The sequence below is a fragment of the Pantherophis guttatus genome, chromosome 1 (genome assembly GCF_059756535.1).
Source record: "Pantherophis guttatus breed Tessera chromosome 1, ASM5975653v1, whole genome shotgun sequence".
Taxonomy (NCBI): domain Eukaryota; kingdom Metazoa; phylum Chordata; class Lepidosauria; order Squamata; family Colubridae; genus Pantherophis; species Pantherophis guttatus.
Genome location: NC_142063.1, coordinates 309465548 through 309493545, shown reverse-complemented (window position 1 = coordinate 309493545; position 27998 = coordinate 309465548). Strand labels below are relative to the sequence as shown.

Here is a 27998-nt window from a genome sequence, read left to right as displayed (position 1 = left end):
ATTTCTCTCTTTCAGGTTTTTTTGCGACTGTGGTGCTGGAACACTGTCCAATCCCTGTACACTAGCTGGAGAACCGACACATGATACAGATACACTATATGACTCTGCTCCTCCTATAGAATCTAATACACTGCAGCACAACTGAGTTACTTTTGAGGAAAAAAAGTCCTGCCATTCTATTGTAACTGTTATTTTGGTTTTTTTTTTTCTTTTTGAGGAAGTTATACTTGCCCATTTCTGCAGAAACTTTAAAATGGATAATAAATGGTGACACTATGGAGCTCAACCTACCAAAAAGAAAGTGGCAATATGTTGACTCAGGATAACAGAACTGGGCGTTTCAGCATTACTGTGTAAAGACTAAGGGACAGGTGTGAAGAAAGTGAGCCGCGTATTTGTACAGATGGCAACTTCCAAAAGACTGGTGTTTCTACAAGTAGCATTGAAACGCAGTCCCATTTGCAGTAGTCCTATTCTATAGACGAGCAGCAGTCTTTGTTGCTGCCTTTATGGACATGGGTACCAATTGCTTTTTGTAATATGGTAAAAATGTGAGCTAGCACTTCCGCATTTATTTTGGTTTTTTAACATTTATTCAGATTGAGATGATTTTAATGCTTTAATCTCATGTAGTTTTTAATTTCAAGCAAATCTTTATTGTACTTGAATGTGTCCTGTTTTGTTAGCACACCTAGACTTGCTGTAACTGTACTCATGTCCCAGTATGTATGTTCTTTCTATGAAAGAGAACACTAATCTTAAATTATATCCAGCAATTTTTCTGGTATCCTTTGCAGTTAGAATCTCCCCTTCCCTTTTTTCCAATCCTCATGATTTACATCACCTCACAAAACAATGTTTTAATGAGACTTTTTGGGAGATAATGCACTATAAAACAAAGTACACAGGTGACAGTTTGCAAGAGGAGGTTTTACTGTGTTTTAAAGTACACTGTAAGAATCTCCCTAAAAACAATCCTGTATTTTACTCTGTTCACAGTTTTATTGAACAGTCTAGACATTACTCTTATGAACTGCTGACAATTGTAATTTCCTGCTCCAATGAAGATGAGAAAAAGTATATAGACGCCCTATACAGTTTCATAGCTTTTTTCCATTTATGTGTATTGGTGACAGTGGGTAATCAACAGCCTGAAAGTGTATGCATGTACCATAACATCTAGACTTAATATATTGTGGAGTATTCAATAATCATTATGTAGAGGGTAGCTAAGAATTAAAAGGGTTTAATTTCCTAGGAAAGACAATGGAAAATGGTCATTTTTAAAAAATAAAGTTTATTAGATCATTGTGTTGTTTACATACTGCCTTTGAAAACTGCTGGAAAAACTATACAGGGTCTCAAACGTGAAGCAGAGTTAGTTTGTCAAGATAGTCTCTGGCTGCTAATGCTCCTTCAGCTATCCAACAAAGATTCCTGCAAAAGCAAACATGCAATTATTCCAGCACTACTACTCAATCCTCAACCCATTTTAATATGCAGAAAACGTATAGTTTTGGATTTACTAATCCAGATGGTGCATACATTTTTCCACTGATCTCATTGGAGTTGTTAACACAAATCTGACATTGCACTTCAGGTCCAAAGCACAATTTTTAAAACTAGTTGAGAAATGGGTCCTCTAATTAGTTATGAATTAAAACTCTCTGTAATCCTAGCCAATGGTTAGAGATACTGCAGGTTTTAGTTCAGCAAAAATTGGAAACTAGGGTTACTTCCAGTGGTGAAATCCAAATTTTTTTACTACCAGTTCTTTGGGTGTGGCTTGGTGGGTGTGTCGGGAAGGATACTGCAAAATCTCCATTCCCACCCCACTCTGGGGCCAGCCAGAGGTGGTATTTGCCGGTTCTCTGAACTATTCAAAATTTCCCCTACCAGTTCTCCAGAACCTGTCAGAACCTGCTAGATTTCACCCTTGGTTACTTCCCCCTACATTCCCTGTCAACATCTCTCGCCCTATTTGTTTTAAGCCTTCCCTTTTGGGTTGCAAAGGTAGTTTAAGGAATATTTTCTATTAAAAAAAGTATAGTTGAATAATTGAAAAATGATGAACTTACCTAAATACTTTCATTGAAAGAACAGATTTTTCAAACTCTTTTGCCTTTTTGTGGCCTTTCTGAATCACTTCTTCTGGAATGTCAGCAAGCCTTGCAGCATTAAATCCATAACTTTTAGGGCAAGCCCCCTTAACAAATTTATAAAGGAATGTGATTGTTTCTTGACTAGGATCTTCACACTCATTTTCAACCATACAAGCCTGGAAAAGAACAAGACATTAGCGATTTAGGTGTTTTTTAAAAAAGACCTCCACTACTATAGCAACATAGTTGTTTAAGATAGGCCATCCAATATTTTTTAAAAAATAAATTCCAAACATGCAGAATCTAAGCAATCAAAGCTAGAAGACATGTCTGACAATCACAATGGTTGGGGAGTTCTAGGAATTGAAATCCACACATTTCATTTCTCATGATAAATATTAGTACAGCCCGTAATTATGAACCATACGTATTTCAAAAATGAAAGAAAAGGAAACCAATCACTTTGAAAAGTCCCTTGTCCTTAGAAGTGTTTCAAGCTTGATATGGGATCATTTCAACATTGGAATATATCTTGTCACTGAATAGTGAACAGAATGTTTTTTGCACCCTTTTAAGTAAGTACATTTCACAGTGGTGCTTAAAAGTTTGTGAATAATTTTGAATTTTCAATATTTCTGCATAAATATGTCTAAAACATGATCTGTTCTGTATACAAGCTCTAAAACTAGATTAGATCTTGTTTAATTAAACAAATATCAAAAGAATCGTTCATTTATTTATTGAGGAAAATTATCCAAAATTACATATTTGTGTCCCAAAGATGTTTGTTCAAAAGGCAACTTGACTTTGTATTTCCTTGAAGATGTCCAGTTACCTTTTGAAAAAGCTCCTTTGGGACAACCATGACCTGGATGACTGAGAATCTCCATAGATATTTACATATATGTGTGCACAAAAATATGTGAACCTTTGCTTTCAGTAACTAGTGTTCCTGCTTTGGCAGCAATAACTATAATGAAACAATTCTGATCAGTCTTGCACATCAATTTGAAGGAATTTTAGCCCAATCCTCCTTACAGAACAGCTTCAATTCAGGGAGGTTAGTGGGTGTCTTCTGTTTCAGGTCATTCCACAATGTTTCTATAGGAATAAAATCAGGATTCTAACTTGGCCATTCCAAAATTTATTCTGCTTTAACCATTCTTTGTACAATTTATGGTTTAGGCCACTGTCTTAGTGCATGACACACATTCTCTTGAGTTCAGTTCATGACAGGAACCTTGATATTTTCCTGCAGAATTTGCTGGTACAATTCAAACAATGACGGCAAGCTATTCTGGGCCACAGGCAGCAAAGCAGGCCCAGACCCAGATATTCCCACTATGTTCCATAGATGGGATAAGGTTCTCCTGGAATGCACTGTTTGCCTTTCATCAAACAACTCTTTTTATTCAAGCCACAAGAGCCATGGTGGCACAGTGGTTAGAATGCAGTACTGCAGGCTACTTCTGACTACCAGCTTCCAGCAGTTTGAGACTCACTGGCTCAAGATTGACTCGGCCTTCTATCCTTCCGAGGTCGGTCAAAGGGGGCAACATGCTGACTCTCTAAAACTGCTTAAAGAGGGCTGTAAAGCACTGAAGCAATATATAAGTTTTAATCGCTATTTCTATTTTGGTCTCATTCACAGACCATTTTTCCAATAGTGCTTGGAGTCTTTCACAAAGAGTAAATGGACAACAATGCTCTTTTGGAGGCTTTCTCTTTGCAACCTTGCCATGCACAGCATTGTTCAGTGTTCTTGTGACCATAATCTCATGAATACTGACAGCTGCTGAAGTAAGAGAAGCTTTTAGTTCTGTGGAGGTTACCTCGGCTTCTTTGAAGAGTCTTGGAATGATACATGCCTTGCTCTTTGTGTGATCTTGGTTGGTTGACCTCTCTTGGGTGGATAATAAGATGTTGAACTGCCTTTATTTATACATGATCTACCTAAGAGTGGACTGGTGGAGTCCAAACTCTTTAGAAATAGTTTTGTAAACTTTTCTAGTCTGGTGAGCATCAACAGCTGATTTTTTTTGGAGGTACTCAGGAATGTCCTTTGTTTGAACCATGACACACTTTCACCTACTTGTATTGTGAAGATCTGACTCTGATAGTGAATACCCAGATTTCTGTTCTTTAAATAATGCAGCACCTCCCATACTCATATCAAACTGATCAAAACACCTGGCTTTTAATTTCTCCTTCAAATGAACTGATATTCCTACAGGTTTACATATTTTTGCCATACAGAAACATGTTGCTTTGGATCACTTCCCTCAATAAATAAATGAATAAGTATAATGTTTTTGAGACATCACCCTGCCAACAAAAGTGTGTATAGTCAAGGCTATGGTTTTCCCACTTGCAATGCATGGCTGTGAAAGCTGGACCATAAGAAAGGCTGAGCGCCAAAGAATTGAGGCCTTTGAACTATGGTGCTGGAGAAGACTCCTGTGAGTCCCTTGCACTGCAAGGTGAACCAGCCGGTCAGTCCTAGAGGAGATCAACCCTGACTGCTCTTTAGAAAGCCAGATCCTGAAGATAAAACTCAAGATACTTTGGCCACCTAGTGAGAATGAAGAACTCACTGGAGAAGAGCCTAATGCTGAGAAAGATTGAGGGCAAAAGAAGAAGGGGACAACAAGGGAACAAGGTGGCTGGATGGAGTCACTGAAGCAGTAGCTGTGAGTTTAAATGGACTCCAGAGGATGGTAGAGGACAGGAAGGCCTGGAGGAACATCCATGGGGTCGTGATGGGTCAGACACAACTTCACAACTAACAACAACGTTTTTAACTCATTTAATTGAGTTCTCTTTGTTTAGTTTTAGGACTTGTGTGGAGAACAGTTCATATTTTAGGTCCTATTTCTGCACAAATATTGAAAATTGAAAAGAATTCACAAATGTTTAAACATTGAATTTGCATCGCATTTGATGCAAATTAAGCATAAAGATCAGAAATTAGCCACTATTTAGGAAATGAAGGGGAAACAATTTTACATATTTTCTTGCTAATTTCAATTCTTGTTAATCTATTCTTGGAAACGAGCAGTTTTCATTTAGCAGTAATCTTTTAACAAAGAACATTTTTAAACATTTAATATGTCTAATAAAATTGCTGAAGCTACCATTACAAGCATAGAATATTACATACCATGTGTCCCAATCGTACAGAGAGACTGTGAGAATAATCTTCTACTAAAGAATGGTAATGTGTTGAAAACATTGTACGGCACTTAATATTCTCTGAAAGTTCTTTGACAACAGCACTAGCAATAGCAGTTCCATCAAAAGTCGCTGTTCCTCTCCCTGGAAAATTGAGAGACAAAACTGTAGCAAACCTATTGCAACAGACATTATGATCATTAAGCGAATCATGGTGATTAAGTTTGAATTCAGCTTATCCAATGGGTGGTTTTTTTTGCTAGAAATTGGCAAAAAAATGGTACAGCAATTGTAACTTTGAGGACAGATCGTAAGTAGCTATTTTTGAGTCTGTCATAACTTCAACTGGTCCTTAAGCGCAAGTCAAGGTCTCCCTGTATCCCCCAGTTTGGATTTAAGAAGAACTGTTGGTTCATGAGAGCCTAGTCAATGATGGGGGTCCTACTTGCCAATTAAAGCTTTGACTGTCAGTATTCAGATCAGATAATTCCAGAAGCATTAACTATGCTTTTTTAGTTTGTATGGAACTTACTTCCAGCCTATTAATCACTTCAGTTATCTTAAATAAAAATGAGATATACTGTGTTCCAAAATGTTTGGGTTTCTCCAAGGAAAAGGCAGAATAAGCAGGCAATGCCTTCATTAAAATGTTTAAGCACAAACTGGGCAGTCACATTGTTCTAATAATCTTGCCTTTGGCTTTATATGCTTGACCTTATATGCATGTGAAGATGTTTATGATTTAGCAACTCTGTATATGGTTTTAGTTGCCTCTTAATTTACTCATTCACTGTCCTTGCAAAGCATCTCAATTTTGATGAATTAATTTATATTAGTAACATTTTATTTACCCATAGTTATATAGTATATATATTTGGAAAAATGGGTTTAGATATGGCTGGGCAAGAAAGCCCACAATTAAGCATTGCAAGCATTTATTGGTTAATTTAAACTGGACTCAGGGTCTTTGGTGTATCCTGCAAGTATTAGATGTTTGCATTATTATTGCCCAGGTAGTAGCAAAGAGACTTTCATTTAAAGGAAAATGCGTTATCATATTACACATTACTCTGCCTTTCCAAGCCACACTGAAGTCAGCCAATATATAGGCAACACAAATCTGATTTTGAAGCAGCGGATTTCAGGAAGCATTGAAACCCAATTATGACACTCTTAAACCATCAACATACATACCTAGCTCGTCCATAAGAACAAGGGAATGCTCTGTTGCATGTTGCAGTATACTCGAAGTCTCACTAAGCTCAACAAAGAACGTACTCTCTCCTAATGGAAAACATATTAAGATATTAACAAAATATAGCCAGAAGCAGGAATATCACATGCAACAAATCTAAAAATTCCCTAATTATTGGTTGCACATACTGTGTAATGCACAACTACAATTTCTGTTTACTGCAGTACCAACAAGTCACAAAATATTATTTCAGCTTGGTTTATTTCCATGGTTGGCTAGACCAGCCCCATAGAGAAAGATCTACAAACTGCACAAGATGAGAAGAACTACACTCCAATACATGTGGAGAACACCATACAGGTAATCCTCGAGGTACAACAGTTCACTTAGCGATCGTTCAAAGTTATGACATAATCCACCCACCCCCAAGTACTTATGACACAGTCCCAAGGTTACGAATGTTGTAGCACCATGGCAGTCATTCATCCTTACAAACAACTGCAGATACACTGCAACATTCGCCCTGTCTATCCACCCCTCCACCCCACGGGATCTCACAAGCACTGGGCCTGTGGAGATTCACTTACCTTGCAAAGATCTAGCAAGCTGTCTCCTCTCCAGCCTCTCTGCCACTATTTCTTTGCCTACTTCCATGCTTCAGGCCTTCTGTGCATTTGCAGAGAATTTGCTACTGATCTCACATGATCTCGCGCTGCTTCAGATTTCCATTCTTTGCAAATGGAGACCTGAATGAGGTCTGGGCCAAAAAGCTTGGCAAACAGACAGGAGGCTTTGGTGCTTGAGGCCTTCTGTCCATTTGCCGTTTCCTCGCCAAAGCCTGCAGGGGCAAAAGTTTGGGTCCCTACAGGCTCTGGTTGTCTTTGCAAAAAGCTGTTGCTGCCAAGAACGGAGGCCAGGAGGGGCATGCATGTTGCTCCCAGCCTCCCCTCTTCGTGCCAAAATTTTTTTCCAAAGATAACCGGAGCCTGCAGGAACGCAGGCAAAGAAACCACAGCAGAGAGGCTGGAGAGGACACAGCTCGCTTGATCATCGAGATCTTCAAAAGGTTAAGTGAATCTCCACAGGCCCAGTACCTGTGGAGACCCGGTGGGGCACTAGCCCCCCATGGTCTTCCCAATGCTGAGATACCTCATGCGCACTTAACGATCTGAGCATTTGATTAGTGAATGCATTGGGTAAATCAGGGAAATCATTAAAGATTTCCTCAGTTTATGAATGTAATTGGCAGGCATTCTATTACATTTGTTAGTCAATGACTAATAATTTTCTAATATTCTGATTTAATTCAAACCTTGGTTTAAGGGTGTCAAACTCAAGGCCCAGGGGCTGAATCCGGCCTGTGGGGTGCTTAGATCTGGCCTGCGGGGCCGCTCTGGAAGCAGCGAAGAACTGGCCTGCGGTGCCTCTGCCAGCGAAAACAGAGCTCCAGAGGGCTCTCCCAAGCTCTATTTTCTCTGGCAGAGAGTTGCAGGAGGCTGTCACAGCCAAAAATGGAGCTCAGGAACCCGTTTTCACTGGCAGAGCACTCGGGTCACCACAGGTGCCCTCGACATGACTGACATCGAGCTGGCCATTCCCCCCTCCCCAGCAACCCCGAAGTCAAACACAATCCTGATGTGGCCCAACGAAATCAAGTTTGCCACCCCTGGTATAAGGCAACATTCAACTTTGCAGGTTTTTCATGCTTCTCTTCACTATAATGCTGATATTTTATCAATTTACTAGGAATGCTCTAAACGTTCAACCAGAAAATAACAGTATGTTAAAACAATATACTTTCAACTGCCAATTGAAAACATGGTGTGTTTTTAAACCCTGTTATTTTCTAGTCATTAATAGAGGAATTGGAATTGATTTGTACTTTCTAGGTTTGGCATGAGAATTTTTTAGCTCAGACTGAACTTGGAGGTAGTTTAGAAAGAAATCCTTCAATTTGATCATTACATATTGTGTTGAGAAGGCAATTAGTCTTTTAGCATTTACAAAAACATGTGGAACCCACCTGACATAATTCTATCTGAAGCTCCTAGTCTAGTGAACACTCTATCAACAGGAGTAAGCCTGCAAGATTCAGCAGGTACAAAGCATCCCAACTGAGCCATTATTACCAAGAGACCAGCCTGCAAAGCAACAAAAGCAAAAGCAAATAACTCTTTTTATTAACTTGTTCTGCAACCAGAGAAATTTCTCCACATCTGCTCCTCCATTTATACTGCCACTAAAGTTCAACTTATTCAACTGAGATCAGAGAACCAATCTGGCGTAGTGCTAAAGGCACCAGGCTAGAAACCGGGAAACCATGAGTTGTAGTCCTGCCTTAGGCACAAAGCCATGAAGCTGAGTGACCATGGGCCAATCACGTCTATGGAGTTTCTCAGTCATCCAAGTCATGATTATCCCAAAGGTGCTCCCCTCCCCCCCAAGAGGCAACTGGACTGTCTGGTTTTTCTTTGAAGATGTTTCACTTCTTCAATTTTTCAGAGCTGAAGAAGCTTCTTGGATGAGAAGCAAAATGTCTTCAAAGAAATATCAGAAAGTCCAGTTGTCTCTTGGGAAAAAAAGCACTGCTGGGACATGGGCCAATCACTCTTTTTCAGCCTTATGAAGGGGCCAATGGCAAAGTGCTTCTGAAAAACTGCAGGGACTTGTCCAGGCAGTTGCCAAGACGTTTAAATTGTACAGAAGAGAACCATCCTTTCTTTTGTTGCAGATAGTCCTTACTTAAAGACCACTCACTTAGCAACCATCTGAAATTGCAATGGGCCTCCCAGAAGTTATTTATGAGTCAGTTCCAATGGCTGCATACACATCCCAATCACATGACTGCATTTCAGGTGATTGGCAATCAGCTCACCTGTATGATTAGCTGCAGTGTTCTGTGGTCACGTGACCATGATCTACAACTTTCCTGCTGACTTCCACAAAAAATGCCCATAGAAATATAATGATTTGCTTAATGATCACTGCATTCATTTAATGACTGCATTGTTCTCTTAGTGACCACTGCAAAAACAGTAAAATCAGATCACATAGGTGCCTTGATGACCATCATGACCTATGATGGAAATGCCAGACTCCATTACGGTCGTAAATTGAGGACTAACTACACTAAGGGCCCTAAATTGAGGGCTAACTACATCAGCCCTAAGAACTGATGGCAATGGGGCACTCTTTTCCAATGTTCAAATTTAATACCAAATTATTTTATTTATTTTAGTCACTCTATGAAGTCAAATTCTAACAGGCACTAGTGAGATTTAAAAATAGAAGATATTCTGAAAATCTTCAGTAGATACTATAGCTTTAAAAAGGGCATGTGAAACTATAGTCCTCATTTAATGACCACCCCTTCAGCGACCATTTAAAGTTACAACAGAGCTGAACAAGAGATACTTACGTTCTTGTAGCTGTTGTTTGGCAACTGGCTTAAAATTACGACAGTCACAGCATCCCGTGATCACAATTGCCCTGTAACCGTCTCTGTTGGTTTCCCACAACCCAAGTCAATGAGGAAGCCAACCGGGTTGCAAATGGCAATATGACCCCAGGACATTGCAACTGCATGGAATTTGCCTAAGGACAGCAACCAGGACAGTCAGAATTGCCATCATAAGTTGGCATGGTTACATGTTGTCATGCTTTATAAGTGTATTGCTTAGCAATGGAGTTCCCAGTCCCAATTATCTAATCAAGGTTTGGATATTAGCCATTTAATACCGAACTGTTCCTAACATGTATACAGCATACTTGGGGTCTCACAAGGCTATTTGCAATTTATCCCACATTCTCCAAAAGGAGATATTATCAACATTCTAGCAAACGATTTCATTTTATTGTTTAGGCATCTTTAAAAAGAAAATGGAACATATACAAGGCATGTTCAAATGGTGTGTTTCTTTCCTATGTCTGGGACAGTACCATCTGGACGACAGGGAAACAGTTTATATAAATTCAGGGATGTCTATGAAAAGTTAAGCAAATTAAATTCAATGAAGCAAAATTCATTACTCCAGCAACAGAATCTGGATCAGTTAAAAAAAAAAGTCACTAACACTGAGTTCAGTCCTCTTTTGAAAAGTGTCCTATTTTGGAGCAGTTTTCATCTGAAATATCCTTGTATGATAGCATGTAACATACTTACATAAGATGATGGCTTTTTGGGGGAGCGGGGGGGGAAACTATCTGGTTCCAACTTGTTATCTTCAGCACAATTCTGTTTGCACAAATTATATTAGCAGCTGAGCAAACTAATCTTGGAAATACCACAAAGAACTATAAAGTCACTGTAAATACATATAAGATTAAAAAATGAAGGGTGTTAAAGCCAGACTATAAGGTGCCTATGTCTAATCACCTGTCTCATGAGCGTAGATTTTCCTCCCATGTTTGGACCAGTCACAAGGACACAAGTAGCTCTGCTGTTTGTTTTTTCATCCTCTAAGCCTATTACAATATCATTAGGGATGAAATCATCTCCAAAGAATGTTTTTGTAATGCATGGATGACGTGAACTTTTGAGCTCCAGAAAAGGTGAAGTGTTCTCTGGCAACAAGATTTCTGGGCGGCACAATGGTCCATCACATCCCTGACTATAGTGTGCAAGGCATAACAAAACATCTAGAAAATAAAACAAAAGTAAGAGTTAACTTTCCTCCTTCAAGTATTTCTTGCAAGAATTTCCTATTTAGCTATACATTTGGAATTATCGTTTTGATTGCAGTACAGATCTCTCAAATGACAAGGCACAGTGCCAATCTATGCTCAGCCAAGAAAGCTCTCCTTTCTGTACCATGTATACAAATTCTTTCCTGTAAGTACAGATCTTTGATGAAAATTTCTGTCATATAGCTTAAACTTTTGTATCTGAGACTCTACAGCTGAAGTAGAAGTCAAAGCTATGCAGAACGTAACTCTTACTTTGAGGGCTGAGATATTACAATAAAAAACCCAAACATATCATGATTGCAAAATTATTTTTTTCTTAATAAAGAATCCTGTGAGCACTTTTAGATAGTCCCAAAGTTACATAAATCTGCCAATGTGAATCTACTTCTATGCAGAAGACAACTTACCTAGAACAGCAATGCATTCCACCGCAGCTTGCCAATCTTTTCTGGTTTTATCGAAGTCATAAAATAATCTTTTCATACAATCTTTTTGTGCTGCATCTCTCCGTTCTTCAGCATTGATAATATCATTTAACATATTCTCTATCTCTTTTGTCCAGTAACGTTTATAGCCCTTTCTACTGGACTTCATGATATATTCATCAGGCAAATCCCGAGGCACAGCAGTTTCTGCAATCTCCATTTGGTAACGGTTTTTGCCCGCTCCCCAATACATCACAGCTCTGACACCAAGTCTTTTGCGTTGTACTTCCAAATACTGACGAAGGTTTTCCTCAATTTCACTGATATTTGCTAAAGCTTGATCATAATCGGAATCAAAACCAGTTTTTGGATTAACCACACCTGTCCTCCGTGCTACATTATGATCAAAGGCAGAATCCCATCTTTCAAGTTCTGCTTTCAAGTCTGGGAAGCAGCCTGCCGGATTTTTTGATTTCACTGTTGCTATTTGTTTTAGTATTTTAGACTTAAAGGCATCAACAGTATCTTCCAAAATTGAGAGAATTTCAATTATTACGTTAAATCCTTCCAGTGCAGACAAAAAATCTATAATCCTTTTCTTGCTGTACCTAGCCTCCTCATATAAAATAGCCTTATTGTCTGGATGGTTCTGGTTCTTAAGAGAAGATCCAACACTGTGAATTTTGCTCAAAAGCCTTTCAAGATCTGGGAGTTTTTTGAGACGATCACGGATATCAGACATTTTAGCAGCCTCAGCTAGGAGATCTTCAACTGCATCCAGGCGATCATTAATGGCACTAGGATTACATAATGGTGCACAGAGCCATTGCTTCAGTAGTCTTCTTCCAAAAGGCGTACAACAAGTATCCATTTTTTCCAATAACGTGCCCTCTATTGAACTCCTGGTTGCATTCTGCAGTATTTCCAGGTTTGCCAGTGTTACCCCATCTAGTACCATTCGCTGGTTTGTTTTCTCAGACACACCCATTGATCTGGTTCTGTTAACTACATCAACATCTACAGGAATGTATTCTTCAAAATTTGCCATTGATAGAAGTTCCTTGTCAATAATACATTTTTTAAGGTAGAATACACAACTGCCTAGAGCAGAGAGAGCAAGTTCACTGTTTTCTTCAGGAGTAAGTCCCAGTGAATCATTTTCTGCAGTCATGGATCTGATTACTGGGGGCAGAGTGCTTCCACTATTTGTATTCTCTTTGTTCTCAAAATAACCTTCTTCAATGAGAGTTTTTAAAGTTTTAGATGCATTCCAGAACTGAGAACCAGGAGTCAAGCTTTCTTGAATAGTAAAAGAGATTAAGCCTTTAAGTATCTTTTGTGTTTCTGCAGAGGGATTTCCTTTCTCAAAAAGTATCTGTACAGGAATATAATGAGCCAGGAGTGTTCTAAACCTAGAACAATGACGGTCATCCGGAAACTGGCCAATAAAAAACTTTCCAACTGTTGTATCAACAAAGCAAACTCCATAAGTACGATGCAGGCCAGCAGAATCATCTGTTTTTTCTTTTACACAAAGAAGGTATTTGTTGTGGGTCTCTGAGTAGTCACCATCAAGAATATTATAGGTCTGTGTTCCTTTGGAAATTATCCTGCATACTTCTCGGCGCACAACTCTGTCAAATCTTGTTGGATGAGCCAAAGATTTACACCGTGCTTCCATCATCTCGGGAGTCTCCATCTGCTCAACTCGTACAACTTTATGACCTTTTTGGACTAGGATATTGGAGAATCTATCAAATGCCATTTCTGGGAAACCTGAGTGAGCCCAAGTGCCTTTCATAAATACCAATCCAAGCTTATTTACACCAACAACAGCATCCATATGATATAATTCATAAAACTTTCCAACCTTATAAAAAATCACAGCATCAAAATTTTGACTCTTCAACTCCCACCATTTCCGCATTCCTGGAGTGCAGTTTTTAAGATAATCCTCTGGCACAAATAAAGTACTTTGGTCATAATCTGGATCATTTTGTCGTCTTCTATGACCATCCTTCCTTTTACCATCCTGAAGCCAATCTATTTTTTCATGCTCCCATACGGTTGGATTACCATCTCCTCCTCCCCCTCCGACTGCTCCTCCATTAATGCTTGGTCGAAAATCAAAACTTTCAGGAGCTGCATAAGATGCTAGTTTATGCATGAAATCAGGAACGATTTCCCTACTAGGTGTTTCAGAGAGGTTGTTTTTAAGATTAACTTCTTGGGGGGATTTACGTGCCTTTTCCTGTATTTGTTTAGGAGAATGTTTAGTGAGTACTTTAACGGAACGCTTCTTTTCAGGGACAGTTTCAGATTCAGAAGTTTCATTGTCACATATTTCAATACTATTTTCATCACTGCTAACTTCATCCGGCTGAAATTCCATATCGGAACCCTCATTATCTGTATCTGAATCCATGAAAATCTTTCTCTTTTTGGCTTTTCCATCAGAATGCTTTCGTCTAGCTATCCTTTTATTTCTACTTTTTACTTCCTTTACTGTGTCGAAATCATCGCCTTCATCACTCACCTGCTTAAGGGAAAAAAGACAAGAAATATAAAAAAATGGATATTTTAAAGACAAGCCGATAATTAGCAGTCTAATACTTCAACTTTGCAACTTGCAAAAACTTGATCCTTTTCCCAATCTCCTATTTGTAAGCAAATGAGCGGATCAATGTTCTTTAGCTTAGACATACTTGCTAAGAGAAATATATAACCAATAAGGGAAAACTATACAGCTTTATCTAAGATAACAGCGCACATTTTTCTACATTAACCAATCAATTACATCCAACCTTAACTTAAATAATAAGAGTAAATATGAAGCTCAAAAGATAAAAGAATTTATCTACCTAACTTTCTTCAAGAGACATGTTTTCATACAGATACCTAATTGGAGCCCAAGCAAGTGTATGATGTTTTCACAGGGAATTCAATTTGGTTCTTTTAACTGATTTAATTAAATATTATGTTTTATCTTGTTTGGAAAGGAACTCAGAGTTCCATTGATAGTTGACTTTGTGAAACTTTTTTTTTAAAAGACAAAGAAGCATTCACATAAAAATTTATCCTGAGATATAAAGAAAAACATTTCTCGTAGTATTTCTGAAAGCAACAATTTAAACAAAAATTACCTCCATTTCTTCTTCCTCTTCTTCTTCACTTTCTGAAGGTTTGTCACACACAGCTAGACCTAGTCGTTCACTTCTATCCTTTCTCATAGCAGCATCTGCCAGTTCCATTGCTCTTAAAATTTCAGGTCTTGAACTGTAAAACATACCTCCCCTTTGGGTGTCTCTGCCTGAAGAACCTTTAAAATAAAGGGAATAGAAAGAGTGGTTATTCAGATCTTTTTTTCTAAGTCCGTCCTATGTTTTAACTTTCAATATCTTCATTTAATACCACTGAATCTAAGCTATTTGAAATCTCTTTTTGAAATTACTGAAACACCATATCCAGGAGAAACTCTGGTTTGAATCCCTAATTCAATCATTTATCTTTCTGGCAAGGCTCCTGCTTTCTATATAGCACACATTAAAACTACTACAGAACACAAGTGTAGCTTTAAAAATTCAGACGGTTTTATCAAATTTATACAGTAACTGAACTATGCAAACGCAGTGTTCTTTATACTCCAGAAGATGCAAACATAAAGCCAGTAGAATCTACAAGCTGAAAGGGAAGAGTAAATAACAGCAGTAAAAGAAAAATGGCTCTGAATCAATCATAAGTCTCTTCTACCAGATGACCATGAAGAGCACACATGCTGCACGGCTCATCGCCCCAGTGCCACTGCTCGCAGGCTGCGTGGTGCATCGCACCATTGTGTACACTCGCTATGGCACCAGAGTGACGAGCCATGCGGCTTCCTGCTGTGTGATGCACCACAAGGGGTCCTCCCACAACCGGTGGCACCAGCACGATGCATCACATGGCATCCAGCCGCGAGCAGCGGCAATGTCGTGATGTGCCACAAGACGTCCAACTGCAGGTCAGGCAGCGGTGTGACAGATGTTGTGGCATAGGATGTCTCGCTGCAGCGGTCCTAAGGTAAGAGGGTGTAGGGCTTGTGGAGCAGCTCCACTCCCCAACTCCTATTCATTTTTACGCATGCGCCTCACCCCAGCTCATACAACCAGACAGTGGGACGGAATGGGCAGGGTCTTAACTAAGGTTTATTTTGGGGGCAGGGCTTATATTAGGTGCACATGTAAAAATCAAGCTAGGGCTTATTTTCAGGATAGGACTTATTTTCGGGAAAACATGGTAGGACTGATCCTGCCTGACATTTCATCTAGATCTCAAGTTCTGTAATATAGTAGGAACATTCTCTATTCTTCTTTGTTTTTTCAGAGGAGACAGATGGTTATGGTCATGATTTTCTCACTTTATTCCTAGAAATGGCTTGAAATAATTCTGGAAGACCACTTCTTTGACGCCTAACTATAAAATCCATTCAAATTAGGCATTTCTTTACCTCCATACAAAGAAAGTTCTCTGCGTATTCCTACATAAGTCAGCATTTTCTTTCAAACAATCATATGGGAATTAGTTTGTGCAATTTACACCCTTTCTTCTGATCTGTTAGAATGCTCCCAAACCAGTCTTCCACCAGATGGCCATAAAAGAAAAGAATCCCTGGAGTCAATCATGACAACATGGTTATTAGATAACATGATCCCTTCATCCCCCTGCCTAGCCCACACTCTTGCTTGTCTTCTTTTAAAGTATCAACCACAAAAATCTGCAAGGGAGATCAGATGACAAAAGCAGTGTCATGCCACAAGGCCCACCTTTTTGTACATGCACTATGATACTCTACAAATGTACAAAAGGGGTTGATCCTTTGTCATAACGGTATAGTATTACTTTTATCATTTTGATGAAAACATCCTCCAACCCTATAAATGCCTCCGGTACTATCCAGATACGAACCAGCTTAGATTTTTAAAATAGACATTATAGGGTAGATGATGCTATATGATGTAATCATGCTAGCTCAGAATTATGAATGTTACAATCCCAACATATGGAAAATACAACATTTATTCATTATTATTCACATCCTGTGCTAAGCACATTGGATTACAAGGCTACTCCATAGTTCTCAATCAGCAGCTACAGTCTCCACATCCTTTCATTTAAGATAGATGTTTTTCAAGTTTTCCTGAAATGTTTGGCACCAGGTTTTCTTTGGCCTTCTTCTTTTTCTCCAACCATCTGTTAGTATCTAATTGATTGCAGACTTTGCTAGACTTTGTTCACTCATGTGGAGCATGTGTCCAGCAAAGTCCATTCTTCATTCTGTCACTATCTCAGAGAGTCTTCAGGAATTGCTTCTTTTTAGAATTTCCTCATTTGGTCCCAATATGAGATACGAAGAAATCTTCTGAAGCAATTAAACTTATGAATAATTCTTGTTGTAGATTTCCAGGTCTCACTGGTATATAGGGCAGTCCGTGTAACAATGGCATTAAATACTCTGATCTTAGTTGCTGTGTTTATGGTAGACGTGATCCATACTGAGTGCACTTGTTGGAAGATAGCAGTTGCTTTGCCTATTCAGCATTTCACATCTGCTTCTGTTCCCCTATCTGTATCCATGATGCTACTAAACTAGTTGAATTGTTCCAGAAACTTTAAGGCCTGTCCTCTTAATGTTATTGGGGTGTTGTCTTGAACACTGCCGACTTGCATCAGCTTGGTCACCAATTTTTAAGCCCACTTTACTTGCCTCTCCTTCAAGTGCCATGCTATATATACTACATTTAGGAAAATTGTTTTAAACCAGGCTATTTTTCTGTACTAGTTGCAAACAGATGTGCAGAAATCTATGTAAGAAAACCAGATGGCAGTTGAAATTTTCTTCAAATAACAGTTGTTTTTCTACTTTAATGGAAAAGCAAAATCAGTTTAATATTTTCTGTCATACCTTTTTCCTTTTTTAAAAAATAATTTTTATTTAAGTTTAAAAATACAAGTATAAAAACTAACACAAACTAAGAAAAAATGCAGAGAAAAAAGGAGGGGAGAGAAAAAAAAAGTGTTTCCCCGAAAATAGGACATGTCCCGAAAATAAGCCCAAGCCTGATTTTTGGGGTGGGCGTAAATATACATCCTCCCCCGAAAACAAGCCCTCCAGCAAGCGCGGCCGTTTTTGGCATGGATTGCGGCCACTTCTGCAGGAGGAGGCCAAGCGATGCGCCCCATGTGCCTTGCGGCGGCCTTCCAAAGGGTACTGTAGCAGCAGCTATCCACAATTTTTTTACCCTTATTTCGTCCCAACCGTACTGGGCCATGTGGGTCAGGATGAAATAAGGGTTAACAAATTGTGGATAGCTGCTGCTATGGTACCCTTCAGAAGACTGGCGCGAGGATTAAAAGAAAATAACTGAATGTAATAAAACTTGTCTTCTGAAGGTTCTTAATATTCAAAAAGAACTGTACAATCTATTTCTAGAGAAAGTAATTAAGAAACTCAGTGTCCCTTCGGAAGACTCTTTATGCAGCTTGGGCAAATCTGATTCTATCAGCTTCCAAAGCTCTAAAAGGCTGCTCATTTATGGTGCATCACTGGAAACATCTACATGAAGCACTATGGGTGATCCCAGGTCCTTTCTTTAATCCAGAGTGTTCAAGCAGCTGACTCATTCAGTGGCTCCTTTTTCTGCCACGGTTGTTGGCTCTACTCCAGAGACATTTTCAGTTTGCCATACTTCCCAGGAATTCTACTTTTTCCCCAAATAAAGAACAAAAGTGTTTTTTTTTTGTCTGTTAGCTATCAAGATGAAGCAATAACAGCATTAAGTATAAAGATATCTAACTTCAGCTGTAATATTCTTTTACTGCATCTCTTACCTTTATATGGTCTTATGTATCTAATGCTAACCCAGCCCCTTGAAGGGTCATCCTCAAAAAACTGTACATGGATACGTGATGCTCTTCCTCTCCCCCTTAAAAGGGATCCTTCTGTTGGGTGTGCATACACAAGGCATGGCCACCATGGGTAGCCTTCAAGTTTGGCCCAAACTAAATCACCAGGTGAAAAGTCACTGAAGTCACTGCAAAAAAGGAGAAGAATAAGTGTAATTTTAACACTACTTGCAATTCTTTGAAGCATTTGAATGTTCTTTTCTAGGATCCCCCAACTGCTCTCTGCCAATGTTACATGATTCTGAGAAATTACATGGCTCCTTTAAAGATTTGCAGAGAAATGTGTCTTTGCACATTCCATCTTTCTTTTCCAAGATTATGACCCCCAAATGAAAGAATTCCGTTAGGTCCTCAGCATTCATAACCTAGGAGTAAAGATCCCTTTTAATTATTTTTCAGACCTGTTTTTTGCTTCTTTTTCTCCTAGAGTGGGTTTTTGCATTTAGTGTAAGGTCATGCTAATACATCCCAAAACAACATTCACCTTTTTAGGAGCTGCATTGTGCTACTGGCACATATTCAACTTATTATCTAGTAGAACACCCAGCTCCTGCAAAGTTAGGCCTCTTTATCTTGTATTTGTTTCATTTTTCCTACCCAGATGTCAAACCAGGGGTGAAATGCTCCCGGTTTGGACCGGATCACCCGATCCGGTAGCAATGGCGGTGAGTGGTTCGGAGAACCGGTAGCAAAAATCCCTGCGCGCCCCCCCCACCATGCCCAGCTGAGCCGCACGATCATAAGAGGCTTTTTTTAACTTTTAAAAGCATTTTTTCTAAAACCTCTTCCGACGAAAAAATGCTTTTAAAAGTAAAAAAAAAAAAGCCTCTGATCAGCGCACGGCTCAGCTGGGATCATCAGAGGCTTTTCAAAGCATTTTTTTCTGCAACCTCTTGGCCGAAGAGGTGGTAAAAAAAATTCTTTGAAAAGTCTCTGACGATCCCAGCTGAGTTGCCTGATCGCAAGAGAGGCTTTTCAAAGCATTAGAAAAAATGCTTTGAAAAGTTAAAAAAAAAAAAAAACGTTGGCCACCCCTACCCAGTCACATTACCCCCCACCAAGCCACGCCCACAGAACCGGTAGTAACAAATTTTACATTTCACCCCTGTGTCAAACACTACATTGTTCCATTTAAATTTTATTTCAGTTAACTACTCAAGTCTAGATCTTTTTGAATTCCCTCTCTCTTCTAAAGTATTTGCCACTTCTCCTAGTTTGTACTATATTATATGTAAGTTTGGTAATTATCCTCTCAGTCTCATTATCTATTTCATTAATAAAAATGTTGAACAGCACAGAACCCAGTATATTGCTGTGGTACTCCACAATAAAGGCATTTATGAACATTCTCGTTTAGGCAATTATGAATCACTCTAACAGTTTTATCGTGCAACACATACTTTATCAACAGATCAGAATAAAGATTTATCAAGCCTTACTGAAATATAACGAAGGCCTGGTAGTTTAATTTCAGCTTATAAAGAGTTCCAGTCAGAGCTATGCCACAAGTAACTCCACAGTGAATTAGTACTAGATAAACTGAAGCTTGCCAGCAGAAGCCGATAATGTAACCACACAAAAGCTGTGGGCAAAGGATCCAAAGGGGAACAAAGTTTATTATTAGCATACTAAAAACACTACCCCTAAATAATTAGACAATATAGAGATCATGCTAAAATTATGGGATGGAACATGCTACAGGCAATTGTACATGCAGTAAGTAAACCCAGGAAGTGGCAAATAACCAATGAATGAAATTGTAAAAATAAAGCCTAATGTAAGCCCGATTCAGGTACCCCTTTTCTGCTGAACAGAAAAAGTGTTTGAATTTCTCTTTTCTCGACTTTGTGGGAATAATTAGCCCATGGAGCCAGGTAAATGAAGTCAGGGTTGGTACTTGGCCATCAATAGGAATATCATTCATCGCCACTTCCTGGATTTACTTACTGCAGGAATATCTAGTATCTCAAAAGTGAAATTTTTATATTCAATAAAAGCAATTTTATTAGACTAACATGTTTCACTTGCTTTTTTGGGGTATAATCAAGAAGCAGGTAGAAGCTGTGGCTGGGGCTTTGTACAGATTGAAAAGGGTGTTGGAAGAATATCTGAAGGACAGTGAAGAATATGTACTGAAGCATGCATATAAAGCAAGAATTCAGAAGACAGCAAGGCTTTACTTGGAACAGCTTACATCCTGCAATGATACCTTTAACACCATCAAAAAACAGTATCTGCTTATCGCTGTTCGCTGGATAGGTGGATGAAAATTCCAAATCCAGTCTAAACATCTGGCTGCCTGTATAACCAATATAAAAATGCCAAATCCAATCTGAACATCTTCTGATTGTACAATGAACCGTAGTAGTAGTAGTAGTAGATGTAAGAAACAAAGATATGGCCTTAAGAATCAAAAAACTTTTATTAACTTGTATAAATTTCACTATCTAAATTATATCCTACAAAAACAACCAAAAAAATAAATAAATACAAAGTACCTTTTTCTCCAAAAACACATAACTGATGTCAACATAGTATACATTTCATGGGTTTTTTTGCCAAATCCGTTTAACTTTAAAGGTTGAACATAAATACAATAAAGCCTATGTATCAAATGGCCTTAGTTGCACTACTGATGGTAATGAGGCACAAGAGCAGGGCAGTGGGGATTGTGCAGAAAAAAATCTTGCATACGGAAGAATGGAGCTGAAAGAGCATCTCATGTCTCTCCATCTTGAAAAATGCATCATGCAAAAAAACAAAAACAAAAACCAATTTGAAAAAACTGAACACTTCCAAAACTTGGAGTTGCCCCCCAAAAAATCTTGAAACATCCAATGAAGTTGCTTATTAATTGAGACAAATAAGAATTCCTACACAATTAGGGAGCTTTTAGGAAGCACAGGAAATGCTTGAGCATTCTTCTATGGACTTGAACAAAGAAAACCATTTCCCCCCCCCCAGATGTAATATGTTCTAAAACAGCTTATATTTCTTTTAACAGTTTCGAACAGTATCATCAGAATGCAGTCAGTATGCAACCAGATGAAACTTCAGACACTTCTCAATGAAGCCAACTCCTGTTTTATTTGTTATATGCAAGCTGATGTCATCAAAAAGAATAACTCCTATTTTGAAAGTTCCTTCTGAAAACTACAGAGACCATCAACATTTCATTTTAGAAACTATTTTTTTTTAAAAAGGAAGGGGGGATACCATCTGACTAGGTAAAACACAAGTACCAAAGGAGACAGAATAGTAAAACAAACAATCAACTATGAAAATAAGGTCAGCAAAGTGCAAAATAAGTCACTAAAGAGAAAAAGGCCTCTAGTTGGTTTTAGAAAAAGTGTTACAGCCAGAAAGGAACCAAGGACCTTAACCCTACTTCCTCCAATACCTGCATGCATATTCATTTGGCCACGGGGTTGCGATGGGTCGGACACGACTTCACAACTAACAATTTTCTTATTCAAACTTAACTTATTTCATACTGAAATATGAATAAATTAATTTTAACTTGCCTATCTTTTACATGTCTTTATCTTGCTATTGATTGGATAGTTTATTTCAATCATATATCATAATTTGATTTTAAAGTTTTCCTTTATTTTGTAGGAAGCATAAGAACTTCATGTGCAGAAAATGAAAGCCTAGGGGAAGGGGAAAAACTATGTACCTCTAAACAGTAAGAAAAATAAACTGCTTGAGCATACATTCTTATGCTAACAATAGCATTAAAACAGATGGCTTTCCGTTTTTTGTTTATTCTGCTGCTGAACCTAAAATAATAGGAAATCTTACTAGAAGATGTAAGCTATAAAATGTATTGCCTTCTGATCTGGGTTCTTCCCCATGTGCTATGTTGAGCCTAACAGCACTTTTCCAATGAACCATTTTCTTTTAGACTGTCTTTTAGGCTGCCTTTTTCCCTAATAGTCAGACAAAGATTATCACCAAAACACTTAAGCAGCAGGGAGATTGCTGGAAAGGAAACTTGCAGCTATCTGGACCTATCACTTCCTTGCTTGAGTGCATTGGGGAATTGAGCCCAAAATTTCTGTTGCTAAGTTAAGTGAATTTTGTCCCATTCTACAACTTTTGTTAAGTGAATTTTGTCCCATTCTACAACCTTTCTTGCCACAGGTGTTAAGTGAATCACTGCAGTTGTTGAGTTAGTAACAGAGTTAAGTGAATCCAGCTTCCCCATTGGCTTTGCTTATAAGGTGGTCACAAACATTGATTGCATGACCCCAGGACACTGGAACCATTATAAATGAGTCAGTTGCCAAATGTCTGAATTTTGATCATGTAGTCATGGGGATGCTGAAATGGTCATAAGTGTGAAAAATGATCATGTCACTTTTTTCAGTGCTGATATAACTTTGAAAGGTCACCAAACGAACTATTGTAAGTCAAGGAGTACCTATATAATAGCTTGGTCCTATGCTGGAATGGGTAGGTAAAGCATACTGCTTACCTAAAAGAGAAGTATTTCAATGAGATTTATGTCTAGGCCCAGCATAGTATCACATTTTATTTCATTGACCATTCTATATTCATTTCTGAATATAGAAATAAAGGAAGAAATAAAGGAATCAAATTTTTGTGCCCCACTGAATATAGTAGAAAATTCTTCAGATCATACTTGCAGAGGACGCTTGCAATTCAAAATGAATGAATATCCAGATCACATTCCTTACACATGGTCTACAGAGTGGACAAAGAGATTTGAAGCAACTATCATGATCTAGATAATTTCAAATGGAAAAAATATTCATTAAAATTCCACTTCAAATACAAAAGTTCAAAAAAAAAATGTTCCTACCTTGGCCCTCCCTCCCCAACCTATCATGACACATTGGGGGACTTGGCTGGATGCAGCCATATATTATTTCACAAATTATACTTCCTTGCAGCAGACAGCTAAAGAATTTGACTGCTGTAAATTTCCCCCATCAAGATTGTACAAGACTCCTCCTCTTAAACCTTGGCTAGAGGTTAAGACTACAGTGGATTATGAAAAGCAATCACTGGCCTTGAAACTGTAGAAATGGAATTTAGTGATGCACCGAACACTGTAAACATTGACAGTTGAAAACAAGTAAAGGGGAAAGTGGCTGAGAAACATTAGTGATAAACTGCAAAGTGTTGCAATTGAATCTGGATTATTCAACATTTTGCGAAATAAGTAACGTTCTAAAGGTGCTTGAAGCAAAATTTGAAGACTTTGAGCCAGAATTTTCTCAATGTCTTTTTTCCAAATTTTGTTTCCATCACCTCTTGTGATGTCAAACAGTTTCTCCAGATACAAGAACATACTGGGTTAGGAGGAGTTTTGAGTCTGATAACCTCAAGATGCGCATGGTCATCCAATGCAATTCTGCTGTTAATGAAAACTAATCCAGTTTACTCTCAAAACGTTTGATTCCTTCAATACTAGCATATCTACACTGGAAGTGAAATAGAAGAGTAAATCTTTTAATTTGTGTGTGTGGATGAAAGCAGAGATTTTAAAAAATTGGGTGCTAGTTTCAGAAAAACTGTGGTCACATTTTTGTTTTAAAAGTCATATTTTTGGTTTTCGGTCCAAGTCATATTTAACCAATTTTAAGGTCGTAAATCCTTGCATATTTCTAATATTTTAGGTCATGGAAATCCTTGCCCTAATCATGACAATACCTTTATTCACTCCCCCCCCCCACAACATTGTTTACATACAATGTAAACCACTCTATTATCTTCTTGCACAGCAAGCCCCAAAAATGTGAGTTTCTATTTCTGACATCTTAAGCAGATGGTTCAGAATTGACTGGTTTCTCTTAAAGAGTCCATGTTACTCTATAAACCCTTCTAGATGCATAATTTTTAGAATTTCTTCAAATTATTTATCTTCTTAATGTCCAATCATGCAATTATATTTATTGGCAACAAAATTCTTTTGTAAGAGAAAAATATGATTTATATCATTTATAATATGTATATTTATATTCAACTAGCTGGGCTGGCTTGAGTTAAATTTCAAAATTGATTTTAAATTGGGTTGTTTTAATTTACGGCCAAAATAATATTTAATTATTTTAAACTGCTTTTAAATTTTGTATGTATTGTTTTTTACTTTGGCTGTTCACCGGCCTGAGTCCTATTTGGAGAAGGGCGGTATAGAAATAAGAACAAACAAACAAACAAACAAACAAATAAATAAATAAATACTGATTTAAATTGATCTACATTTTAAAATTCAGCATTTCAGGAAGTCTGTTTTAAAAAAAACAAAAACATTTTTTTAGCCACTTAGAAAAGATTTTCCTACGATGTTTTGCATCTTTAACCAAGTCACTTATTTAAGAAAAAGAGGCAGATAACTCGATTGATTAAAGCAGTACAGTATAACAAACTATCAAATGAGCACTGAAGCTGTCCAGAAACAGAACTGTCAATATTTGTTGGTAACTAGAGAGTGAAATCCTAGAGATAGTATTTCTACGTGAAGATCAGGGAAGGATTGAAGAAAGAAAAAGATTACTATCCTCTGTGTCTAATTTCTATAGTCTTTAGATAAATAGGAAATCCAAGGCCCAAGTTTCTGGAATCAACAGGATGTATTTTTAAACATCCTGATTAATTGTTCTGAAACTTAGGTAAAATGACTAAAAAATAGTATCTTGCTTTTGCATAAGACAACATTTTTGTTGGAACACAAACAATAAAGTACAAAAGGATATAATTCCGCTCTCAAAAAAACTTTATATTTTAAAAAAAAGAGAACAGATTTTTTCATTTCATAGCAAATAGCTTTCAAATCACATTCAATGAATTTTTAACCTTCCATTCCTGTTAATTCAATGCTAGGCAGATGATTTGAAAAACTTTAATCAGGCAACTACACTACAATCATGCAAATTATTGGCAACATTTTTGGCAATGGCTTCTACAGCTTCTGCCTAGAGATGAATGAGTGGCCCAAAGTCGTCCAGTTAGCTTAGTTCTTAAATTAGAACTCAGTCTCCTGATTTCTAGCTCAATGCCTATAAACACAACATCAAATTGGCTCTTAGGTTAGATCAGGCAATTAAAAAGGCTCTAAGTGTTATGGAATGATGGGACCAAACAACATTCCTGGGTCAGTCAGAGACAGTTTTATTGCGCACTTTCAGAACCAGATTTGTATCTGCAATTCTGAACAAAGGAAGAGTTCTGATACAACTGTTTTTATACCTTTCCAAGACAAAGGATTTTGCTAGCACAGCAGTTTTCCATATATGGTTAACATACATTTGTTACATGACAATTGACACTTTTTAATTACCAAATTCCTACATTTATAGTACATGAGATAATTTTACCTAAACATCCTCCTTAGTTCTGTATCCGCTGATGTGTAGATTTATGGCTTCCTTTGATAATAATTAACTTTTGTTTCATATAGATGTCCTTGAATTCTTGCCAACTAGGCCCTTTAGAAGATATATTACCAAGAATGGAATTTAGCTGATTTAGTGTAATCTCTAACAAGCACTTTTCTTTCTTATAATAATGTGAATAGAGAGGGTCCTCCAGTGTTCATATAGCTGGCCCTATACCATTCATATTATTCACATTATCATATTATTCACATTATTCACTTTATAAGCACTAATAGTTCCAAAGCATGTATTGTTAACTATGATAGTGATTGAAGGTGAGTAGGGCAGATAAAATGAAAAGTGGAAAAACATACCCAAGGGGAAAAAAATGGAACTGACTGTAACATTTTAGCCATAGTTTTTCCCTATACTTCCATTTTACAAAATCTTTTATTTTTCCGTCATATTCCTTTCCAGTAGCTCACTTTATATCACACTTTTCCATTTACTTTAAAAAAAACAACTCACATGGCCATTTTAAAAAAATAGTAAAACTGTACAATACCAACTCGTCTCAAAAGCTACACTGACACTCGATGCATTACCACGGTGGTCTTTTATTCCCATGAAATACACCCAATCTGTGTGCATCACAAATAACGCCAGGTCAATTCATTCACCCGTGGACCAATTGCCAAGTTTGTCCTCTGCAGGGGTGATCTGAAGCATTTTCTACTGTATTCAACGGGGCACGAGAATCTCGGTTCCTTGCTTTCTGCCACGGAAATAAACGGAGAACGAAATAAAATGCTAAACTCTGCTGGGCCTAGACATCAATCTCACTGATTAAGGGAAGCAGGGCACTTCACATGCGGCCAAGCGATCGCCGCGATGCCCTCAAGCAACGAGGAAAGGGCTCCGAAGAGTTGCAAGTTAAGTGTCAACTTACTAAGGGCCTACAGGCAAGAGCAGCTGCGGATCAGAGGCCCCGCCCCCCGCCCCCAAACTCCATTGTGGGCTCCCTCGAGAAGGAAGCTGCATAAGGCCTAAGGTGGGAAAACCCGGGAAACGAAACCTCCTCCCCAGAGGGCCTCGGCTGCTTTTTTCCCCCTGGATCACGGCTCACCAGTCCGCCGGCAGCGTTGGCGTCCTGCCCTGGCTGCTAGTAGGGGCACTGGCCGAAACCTGGGGGCGGTCCGCGGTGTCTTTTGCGGGGCTGCCGCCGTCATGATTCTTCTCCGCAGGCTTTGAGAAAAACGTGAGGAGGCTGCTCTGGCGGGACATGGCGGCGGCTGCAAAAAAAAAAAAAAAAAAAAGGAGAAAGAAAGGAAGAACGAGCAGCCGCCGGCGAAGCAAAGCAAAACACAGCCAAGAAGACGAGGCGAGCGGTTCTACGCCTCTTCCTCCTCCTCCTCCTCCTCCGTCACGCTGTCTGGGGAACGCGCGAAATCTGCCACCCCGCCCCGTCAGCTCCGAGGAGACCCTCCCAGCGCAGTTCCGGCCTAAGAAAGAGCCCGCCTTTTGCCCTACTTAGAAACGGAGCGCCGCGGCTGCAGGCCGAGCGAGCGGGAAGTGGGGGTTTCTCGCCAAAAGAGCCAGCATCTCTAGCTATACTGGAATCAAAGGACTCTCTTAGAAACGGAGAGCTGGGGAAAACGAGTCCTTCCGGGTTAGGCATAATTAGTTTAAATCGGGAATACCCTTCTCTTAATATGTCTTCTCGTTGGATTGGTCTACAGCTCTCATAATCTGCCTTTCCCGTTGCATGGGCCAGAATGGCGAGCGTGGCAGGAAAACAGCGCAGCGGCGAAATGCATTCCGGGCCCCTATTTTTACCTCAGGAATGAAACAGATTAGGGGTTCTGTCCTCAAGCAGCGAGATGGGGAGGGAGCTTCTTTGGTGCCAGTCGCTGGTCTTTTTCTCGTTATTTTGAAGACAGCTTATTACCTCCACACCAAAAGGCTTCCATCAAAAGAAAGTAGCCGAGAGTATGGAACTAACGTTTGCACTTAAAACGTTGGAATGTGCATTTAAGGGCACACATCAAACACACTAATTTAATTTTACCCCCAAGTCTTACTTTCTTTTAACAAACATGAAATCCAGCTTTCCCAAAAGAATCTTAAAATA

General features: G+C 38.6%; 2 protein-coding genes across 16 annotated transcripts in view; one reads left to right on the top strand and one right to left on the bottom strand.

Annotated features, from left to right (window-relative positions):
- Nucleotides 1-1308, top strand: part of FBXO11 (F-box protein 11) — a 75881-nt gene extending 74573 nt beyond the window's left edge. For 6 of the 12 annotated variants that reach the window (XM_034427438.3, XM_034427439.3, XM_087883286.1 and 3 more), the window contains exon 23: nt 16-301. In XM_034427438.3, coding sequence (XP_034283329.1) covers nt 16-145 — 130 coding nt within the window. In that variant the 3' untranslated portion in view covers nt 146-301. The other 6 variants (XM_060692568.2, XM_087883283.1, XM_034427440.2 and 3 more) reach the window with 2 other exon arrangements.
- Nucleotides 1278-27524, bottom strand: MSH6 (mutS homolog 6). 4 transcript variants are annotated; one of them, XM_060692566.2, is made up of 10 exons: nt 26994-27524; nt 18447-18649; nt 14723-14898; nt 11562-14115; nt 10844-11106; nt 8492-8609; nt 6468-6557; nt 5263-5417; nt 2079-2278; nt 1278-1437 (listed from the first exon to the last, which is right to left on the bottom strand). In XM_060692566.2, exons 1-10 carry the CDS (start codon nt 27149-27151, stop codon nt 1362-1364), a joined length of 3993 nt encoding a protein of 1330 aa, XP_060548549.2. In that variant the 5' UTR covers nt 27152-27524; the 3' UTR covers nt 1278-1361. The 4 variants fall into 4 exon arrangements, with proteins under 4 accessions (XP_060548549.2, XP_060548548.2, XP_034283325.2 ...); XM_060692565.2 differs by having other exon boundaries at nt 11562-14118; nt 26994-27495; XM_034427434.3 differs by lacking the exon at nt 26994-27524 and adding an exon at nt 25868-25978 and having other exon boundaries at nt 11562-14118.
- Between the last annotated feature and the right edge of the window lie 474 nt (nt 27525-27998).

Bases quoted from the DNA above. Each gene is read 5' to 3' on its own strand.
- MSH6 (XM_060692565.2), bottom strand. From the start codon at position 27,151: ATGTCCCGCCAGAGCAGCCTCCTCACGTTTTTCTCAAAGCCTGCGGAG. The intron at 2,279-5,262 runs GTATGTAATATT...GTTCTTTTCCAG, and splicing joins CTGTACGATTGGGACACATG to GCTTGTATGGTTGAAAATGA. The intron at 1,438-2,078 runs GTAAGTTCATCA...TTGCTTTTGCAG, and splicing joins CTTTCAATGAAAGTATTTAG to GAATCTTTGTTGGATAGCTG.